Source organism: Salvelinus fontinalis, chromosome 32, assembly GCF_029448725.1.
Source record: "Salvelinus fontinalis isolate EN_2023a chromosome 32, ASM2944872v1, whole genome shotgun sequence".
In the NCBI taxonomy this organism is placed as follows: domain Eukaryota; kingdom Metazoa; phylum Chordata; class Actinopteri; order Salmoniformes; family Salmonidae; genus Salvelinus; species Salvelinus fontinalis.
The window spans coordinates 27,857,486-27,866,525 of record NC_074696.1 but is presented as its reverse complement, the minus strand read 5'-3'; the positions used below and the strand labels follow the sequence as shown (position 1 = coordinate 27,866,525).

Here is a 9,040-nt window from a genome sequence, read left to right as displayed (position 1 = left end):
GGGAGATTGGTGGAGACTGTGGGAGGAAAGGAGACAAGGGATAATTAGGAGAGCCAGGATCTATAGGACCCATGGTATGATAGTCTTCTGGTCCCATCATGGTTATAAAATAACATACAGTTGAAGTTGGAAGTTTACATACACTTAGGTTGGAGTCATTAGAAGAAACTTTCTGTCTCATGTAACCATACCAAATATAACATGTCACACTAATTTGAGTGTCCAGGATTTAGATTTACTATGTTATGTCCAGTGGTGACCAGTCATTCAGGCCAGGTGGGGCCCCAAAATATTTTTTGGGGGGGCTTTTCTGTTTTGCATGTTATTTTGGCATTAATTCGTGTCACATATCAGTTTGCAAACAATGTAAAAAGTAATATATCATTGAGTTAATAAAGCTGCATAGAAACGTGGTCTCTTTTCTTGAGTAAGGCAGCTCCAAAATGCAGGTGTTTCAGCGTAGCTCAGTGTTTCCTGTAGTGGTTTTGCGCCGTGATTGTCTCAGTGTTCTGTCACTCATGAGGACACTACGTCATCACAAAGTCTAAGGGTAGAGCTAGAACATTCTAGCCTAGAGTTACAATAGAAGTGCCCATCCAAGAAGGCTCAAGGTCATTGGCCACTGATAAAATGATGTCAAATCACATTACATATACAATAGCTTTGATAGCACTGATCATGTCAACGTCATACTTTCAAAATCTTAGCTAACAGTCATCATCACGAATCAAGTCGACAATCTACTGGCAAATCCTTTATAATCCTTGTCATATGAAAATAAGTAATGAAGAGAAATTATAGATAAAACTTATCGGTGCTCATCGGCCATTGGACATAAACATTACACAACAAGTTGGAAATCGCAAATTCAACAATGAGTGGTTTGGAAGGAATCAGAGTGGCTAACAATCAATCAGTGTGGCTAGCAATCACTAGCCTGCTATTCAGTGGAGTGGCTGTGTGGTCCAAAGTCTAAGATTAAGGGGCTCTTTTCCTAGTTTAAAATTATAAACATTCAACATTGGCCATGCTGTCAATGAAGCATGATTTGTGCCGTGCTCAAAACAACTGTTAACTCGGAACTGCAAAATCGGACTTTAGTGAGTTCAAGACAACTGGGAACTCGGGAAAAACGAGCTATGACTGGGAAAATACATTTTGAACTTTTATCCAACTTGGAATTGTAAATTCGGAACCCGGGCCTCTTTCTAGAGCTAACACCTGAAGGTCACTGACGTCATCACGATTCAACCTTTTTTCCCCCCAGAGTTCCCAGTTGTCTTGAAAGCACCCTAAATCCAGAGAATGCCAGACTTTGATGACAACATTTTCCCACAAAGGACAGCCGCGCTACCTTCCTGTTCAAGTGAGCACAACAAGGTGAGTCCAAAAAATTTATTGTATGCTGCTGCGTAAATGATGTAATATGCCAGGGAGATATGTATACTGTAGTTAAGAAAGTAAGACAAAGTGTATGTTGTGTATTAAGCTGTTAGTAGCCCATGTGCCTCACCCTAATAATTTGGTCTATTTTCACCTCTTAATTTTGCCTACTGTTTTGACTTGGTGGTGCACATGTAGCCTATAACCTGTTTTGAGAAATGCAATCATTGAATATTGTAAGAGCTTTCATTGTCTGCTTATATGCCACCTTTATTTATCCTACGGTTCTAACTTGGAGTATAGGGAGAACACTGTAAGAACAGCCCATGTTCTCAATTCTGTTGCTGTACATTTCAAAAGTGCTGAACAAATAGTTATATTGACTATGTCCGTCCTAGCTTACTCATTAATGTCTTAATCGAAATTACGGATTGCCTCTTATCCGCTTGTCGTCCTCTTATGCCATAGTTTGTACATCTCAATTGTCAGTAGAAACCACATTTGTTTAAGCAAATCAGCCATATCAACTATGTTTTTTTAAAAGGCAGTAAATGAGGCTGAATGACCTATTTTGCTGCCAGACAAGGCTCCGCTGATAGCCAGGTGTAGCAGTGGTAAGGTGTTTGGACTGCTCAAATCAAATCAAATTTTATTGGTCACATACACGTGTTTAGCAGATGTTATTGCGGGTGTAGCGAAATGCTTGTGCTTCTAGTTCCAACAGTGCAGCAATATCTAACAAGTAATATCTAGCAATTTCACAACATATCCCCAATACAAACAAATCTAAGTAGAGGAATGGAATTCAGAATATATAAATATATGGACGAGCAATCTCAGAGCGGCATAGACTAAGATACAGTAGAATAGTATAGAATGCAGTATATACTGTACACGAGGAGTAATGCAAGAAATGTAAACATTATTAAAGTGACATTACTAAAGTGACTAGTTTTCCACTTATTAAAGTGGCCAATGATTTCAAGTCTGTGTATATAGGCAGCAGCCTCTCTGTGCTAGTGATGGCTATTTAACAGTCTGACGGCCTTGAGATAGAAGCTGTCCGTCTCTCTGTCCCCAGGGTGAACAGGTAGTGGCTCGGGTGGTTGCTGTCCTTGATGATCTTTTTGGCCTTCCTGTGACATAAGGTGCTGTAGGTGTCCTGGAGGGAAGGTAGTTGATGCGTTGATGCGTTGCGCAGACAGAACCACCCTCTGGAGAGCTCTGCGGTTGTGGGCGGTACAGTTGCCGGTAATACAGCCCGACAGGATGCTCTCAATTGTGCATCTGTAAAAGTTTGTGAAGGTTTTAGGTGACAAGCCAAATTTCTTCAGCCTCCTGAGGCACTGTTGCGCCTTCTTCACCACACTGTCTGTGTGGGTGTACCATTTTAGTTTGTCAGTGATGTGTACGCCGAGGAACTTAAAACTTTCCACCTTCTCCACTGCTGTCTCGTCGATGTGGATAGGGGAGTGCTCCCTCTGCGTTTTCCTGAAGTCCACAATCATCTCCTTCATTTTGTTGACGTTGAGTGAGAGGTTATTTTACTGGCCCCACACTCCCAGAGCCCTCACTTCCTCCCTGTAGGCTGTCTCGTAGTTGTTGGTAATCAATGCTGTTGGGACAAACTAACAGTTTGTGGGTACCGTTCGTCACCGTTATCGTACAATTAATGTATTTTTTTGTGTTTTATTGTGTAGTGGCTTTGCTGGCATGCATCCCAGCATAGATTTTTCCCCCACCAAGATTTCCATGCTAAAATCACCACTGGTTATGTCTAGTCTATGATACCAGGCTGTAAAATGCAGTGAAGCAAAACAGCGGTTGCTGGCTTCTTGTCAATGCTTCTGGGAAACCTGGCGGAAACAGTGCATATATTTGGAATATTGGGCAGGGGTTTGATGGGAGGGCCTGATTTAAAATGTAGATAGGCACAACTTAGACTTTCTTGATGTCAATGGGAGACTTTCTTAAAATGTTGTGTGAAGATCTCAAGTCCGAAAACCACTCAGACTGAAAAAGTTGAAGAATTACAAGTGGCGTTCCACACATGTAACTTGAAAGGGAACCTCAGATGACACTCATAACAGCCATATAATCGAACCCTAAACTTAGCCCATAGAATTTCCTTCAAAAAACACTTAAAACCAAACCCAGGCATAAATCCTAATGCCTCCTCTATTAAAGATGACCCACCTTAAACCATACATCTACAGCAGGGATGGGCAACTTTGATGGGTGTGGGGGCCACTAAAAAACCGAACTCATCATAAGGGGCCCAGTGGCTCGTGTGTCTGTGTACCCACATCCATACCCCTCCAACTTGCGAGCAAAACATTTTAGCGGCCCCCTCGTAATAATCTGTTTTAAAGTTAGTTTACTGCAATTCTGCACATTTTGCCATGGGGCATAGAGAAAATGTTGCAGTTTTAAAGCAAGTTTGCTACATTTCTAATCATTTTGCTATGGGGCGGAGATAAAATTGTGCAGTTTTACAGCTAATTTCCTGCAATTCTACACATTTTGCCATAGGTTGAAGGCAAATGTTTGCAGTTTTTAATACGATAGCTGATGATCAATGGGCCCCACCCCGCTCGGTAATTCGACCATGCTTACTACAAGTTTAGATAGCTGGCCACTACACTAACTTACCAACCTAAAAAAAAAAAAATGACATGGGCTAGTTGAGTGACTGGTGATGCACGAGCAAATTTCAAAATTGCACCTTGTGTATTCTATTATTCTAACTATCAACAGTAAGTTGAGACTCAAAGTTTTTTTTTTGGGGGGGGGGGGAAATTGGTCTGAGGGCCTATAAAAGGGGACTCCAGTCTATAATTATCCACAGCAGTTGTGACCAACCAGCCGTTAACCCTAACATTTTGCATATTACCTGCTCAGGTAGCTAGCCTATAACTAGGACCTGGACAAATTCTTGACCATTTTGGTCGTCATTGTCAAAGGTTTCACTGCAGAAGTCATAGAAAGGACCCAGTTCCACAAGAGTGCCGTGGACCATACTTTAAGGGTATAAGATGTTATTTGGGACATCCAACCCTGTCTGGATTCTCTGAAAGCACCACTACTGTGTTTAAGCTTCTGTTATCAATACAGGTGCCATTCATAACTTATCATATTTCATTATGACGCATAACCTTTTCTCAATAGGGGGTGCTGTTTTCACTTTGTAAAATTTTCGTTCCCAAATTAAATTCTTGCTCGTACAATATGCATATTATTATTACTATTGGATAGAAAACACTCTCTAGTTTCTAAAACCGTTTGAATTATATCTGTGAGTAAAACAGAACTCAAGTTGGAGCAAACTTCCTGTCAGGAAGTGAGAAATCTGAAATCAGGCAGTCTGTTCTAGGGTCAGTTTATTAATTTGCATGTCTTCTATTGGTCGACATGCACTGCATAGGCCTTCCCCTAGATGTCAGCAAGCAGTGAGAATTGGAATGGAGTTGCTAGGCAGATCTGAGGCCATATAAATGGTCTTGGTACGTGGGGTACACTCTTTTCAACATTCGCCATGACGCAAGACAGACCTCAGGATGGCGTTCTGGAAAGCTCTCGTTATAGGCCTTAGATATATCCGGCTCTGATTTTATTCGATATAGGTGTTAAAGACATCATAATGTAGTTATTTTAAACCGAGTTATATCAGTTTATATCAGTATATTGCGATTTTCGGATATTTCTTTGTGCTGCGTTATAGTGAGTTGGGCACGTCTTTGCCACATGGCTAATGTTTACTGCTAATTCCAAAGTTGAAGGCGACAATCTACAACCGAGCAACGATTCTTCTGTACAAAGGACAACTTGCCCAAGATTCTGATGGAAGCTCATCAAAAAGTAAGAACTATTTATGATGTTAATTCGTTGTTCTGTTGAAAAATTTCAAACAACTATTCCGCCATTAATTTTGGTGCGGTCTCGCTTTAACGCACGCTTATGTTGTAGTAACGTTAATTTTAAAAATCTAACACAGCGGTTGCATTAAGATTTTTTTGTCAAGTTTATGATTAGCTACTGATTAGATTAGGTGCCTCTCCCAAGATTTCTCCCGACATTTTGTTGGCAGCTTGGCTACATTCTCATTGTATAACCACGATTTGTGCCGCTAAATATGCAAGCTTGAGAAGGTTAGTGAAAAAATTAATATATTTTGCTGGTTTATTCGTTATCGCTATTGTTGGCTTGAATCAATGCTGTTGTGTGGTTGGCTATTGTAGTAAGATAATATAATGCTATATTGTGTTTTCGCTGTAAAACACTTAAAAAATCTGAAATATTGGCTGGATTCACAAGATCTTTGTCTTTCATTTGCTGTACGCTGTGTATTTTTCATAAATGTTTTATGATGAGTATTTAGGTAGTTCACGTTGGTCTCTGTAGTTATTCTAGTTGCTTTGGTGAGAGTTGTGATGGTGGCTGCAATGTAAAACTATGATTTATACCTGAAATATGCACATTTTTCTAACAAAACATATGCTATACAATAAATATGTTATCAGACTGTCATCTGATGAAGTTGTTTCTTGGTTAGTGACTATTTATATCTTTATTTGGTCGAATTTGCAGGAAAAAAATGGTGGGAAAAAAAAGTTGTGTCTTTTGCTATCGTGGTTAGCTAATAGAAATACATAGTGTCTTCCCTGTAAAACATTTTAAAAATCAGAAATGATGGCTGGATTCACAAGATGTGAATCTTTCATCTGGTGTCTTGGACTTGTGATTTAATGATATTTAGATGCTAGTATTTACTTGTGGCGCTATGCTAGGGTATGCTAGTCATCTTTTTTACTGATGAGGGTGCTCCCGGATCCGGGATTGTGTGCAAGTAGAAGATAATATTGCTTGGAATTGCCTTTCAAAGGTGAAGCACCAGTCAGGGAGTCTAGTTGTAGTGGATAAATATTGACTTTGTGTTCAGGAAATGTTTATTCAGCGAGCCTGACGTATAAGGCATGTTCAATATTTTGTCACCTAGGAGAGGGTGACTGGTAAACTCACTCATTTAAGTTGTGTAAGGCCCAGCACAATATTTGTCCATCCTGTACTTCAAAGGTTGACTATTCAGGATATCCTTGAGTTAATCAGTATGACTCTTATACTGGAAGCAGACAATGCTGTGTATAACGTAGGTGTATGCAGGTAGGCCAGAACTACCAAAGGTTTCTATAGGACTGTGGGTGGTTGTCTGGGTAAACATTCTAGATCCCCAAACCTTCAAAAAATAGAACTCTACCTTTCTCCAGGAATTCCTTTCCCACGCACCCTCTGTCCCTCGCAGTCCTTGCAAACCAATCTCACCCTGTTTCAAGACACAAAGAAAATGCAGACAATAAACAAGTTAACAAGTTATGTAATAACTATTTCAAATGTCTGTGCTCTTTATACTCTATAGTAGATGTACAATGGGGCCTAATGAACTTTGACCTCTAAATTAACTTTGACACCATGCTTACCTTAGGTTCGACCGCTCCATCTTCCCCAAGTATACCAGAGGATCCGTCAGGTCCTGGTTCACCCTGGAGATGACCACAGATCAGACACACACCTCCACATTCAACATCTGCTCATCTCAGCTGTATATTGTATGCTGCATTGGAGACCTTTGCCACACACTCACCTTTGTCCCTGGCTCCACAACTCCTCTCTCTCCCTGTGGTCCGTGCTGCCCTGGGAAGCCCTGGTCACCCTGTGGAGAAGACAACTGAATCAGTCCCTGATTAGAGGACCTGGACCCTCTCTTTCTAAAATTATCTGCCGCAATTGTTGCAACCCCTATTACTAGCCTGTTCAACCTCTCTTTCATATCGTCTGAAAACCCCAAAGATTGGAAAGCTGCCGCGGTCAGGAAAACCCATCAATCCTGGCAACCCTGGGGCTCCTGTGTTTCCCTGGAGGTAAGAAGTTAGAGGATCAGGGGATAAGAGGTAATCCCTTAGTGCAGGAGTTCCCACATTTTTTTTTTGTTGCATCGGGACCCCATTTATGATAGCAACCTCATGAAGGACCCTGTCATAATATCAGAACACAACTCCTACTACAGTGTGATAAAAATGGCATACAAGAGGTTTTACTATGACTTCTGCAGTGCATGGCCGGACTTATCAAGTCTCGGCCCCGGGAATGAACATTTAAAAGGCCCCCCTCTTGGCATCAGAGAGACAATTTTCACCTTTTAAAGCACATTTCCTGCTATTCTACAAATTTAGACTTGGGGCAGAGAGACAATTCTGTCGCCGGACCCCCTTCATTACCCCACTTTGAGAACCCCTGCCTTACTGTACGCCATGTTTTCATGACCATCATCACCATAGACACACAGCACTTCAATACCTCCCATCTTGAGGTGGTTTAGGTTAAGGTCAGGGTTAGGGTCAACATACCGTGTCACCTTTGAACCTTGAACCCATGTCATCCTGAAACACATAAGACACTGAGCCATTATCTAGGTACATACTTCACTGTATGAGTATGAGAGTACTCCAGTACATGTCATATCTCACATACAGCATAGCGTACACATACAGTACATATCCAAGCTAGACTAATCAGTGGGTTGAACAGCTAGTGATGGTGTCTCACCTTAGGCCCTGGTAGACCCTCTCCTGGGAACCCTTGCGTTCCCTGAAGCCCTGGAGGACCAATCAGACCCTAGTAGACATACTAAAGAAGATAAAAATAATTTCTATCCATCAGCAAAGCTCAATTATTTACAATATGTCCCCGCCTAGTGGACATCCTGACACACTGCAGGGTAATTCTACAAGAGGGCTGTCAAGCGTTGCCGTAAAAAAGATATCTTGTCATAAAATCTAAGGAACGCTGTGAACCTACCGGCAGTCCTGGTTCACTCATACCCATGGGACTGGTGGGTCCAGGTCTTCCCTGGTTTCCTTTATCACCCTAGGTGTTCTGACACAGGATAAGTTAGGGTTAGAGTCTGAGAGATTACTAGAGATCACTAGAGATCGTATGATAGAAAAGAGGTAGAAGTCACCCCTAACAACAGATTTAAACTGGCCTTAGGTGTAGGAAACCCAACGCCAGTATCCCCTGGAGGTCCCATCACTCCACTAGGTCACCCTGGGAAAGAGGGGCATCATTCACCTTTCCCCAACTTTCTCTGTACATTTTAGCTGTATCTTTATCTAGAACATTTCTGGGGGTATAGGAAGTTTAGCATCATCCTTACTTTGGTTCCTACAGGTTCTTCAGGGCCCTGGTCCCCAGGACCTCCACTAAGTGGTGCAGCGGTCTAAGGCACTGCATCTCAGTGCTAGAGGTGTCACTACAGACCCTGGTTCGATTCCAGGCTGCATCACAATCGGCCGTGATTGGGAGTCCCATAGGGCGGCGCACAATTGGCCTAAAGTCGTTAGGGTTTGGCCGGGTTAGACAGTCATTGCAAATAATATTTTTTTCTTAACTGACTTGCCTAGTTAAATAAAAATGTATTCATTAAAAAAGACCCTGAAAAAGAGAAGACAAACACCTCGGCCAATGCGTGAATATAAATCCTCTGCAGTGGCTATAATCACAGGGCCTTGAGGTTTTCACAAATATTTTATAATACAAAAGAAAGAAAACCAATCAGTCAGGGCCTCCCAAGTGGCGCAGCGGTCTAAGGTACTGCATCGCA

The 9,040-nt window shown here is 41.6% G+C and overlaps 1 protein-coding gene across 7 annotated transcripts in view; it reads right to left on the bottom strand.

Annotated features, from left to right (window-relative positions):
- LOC129831008 (succinate dehydrogenase assembly factor 3, mitochondrial-like) overlaps positions 1–8,323 on the bottom strand; it is a 32,898-nt gene extending 24,575 nt beyond the window's left edge. The window contains exons 1-5 of one of the 7 annotated variants that reach the window (XM_055893969.1): positions 8,236–8,323; positions 7,785–8,064; positions 7,022–7,090; positions 6,858–6,920; positions 6,638–6,703 (exon numbers count right to left, since the gene is read on the bottom strand). In XM_055893969.1, the coding sequence (XP_055749944.1) occupies positions 6,638–6,703; positions 6,858–6,920; positions 7,022–7,090; positions 7,785–7,843 (257 nt within the window). In that variant the 5' untranslated portion in view covers positions 7,844–8,064; positions 8,236–8,323. Of the gene's footprint in view, positions 1–2,017; positions 2,999–6,637; positions 6,704–6,857; positions 6,921–7,021; positions 8,074–8,235 lie in introns of those variants that run through there. The other 6 variants (XM_055893970.1, XM_055893975.1, XM_055893977.1 and 3 more) reach the window with 6 other exon arrangements.
- Between the last annotated feature and the right edge of the window lie 717 nt (positions 8,324–9,040).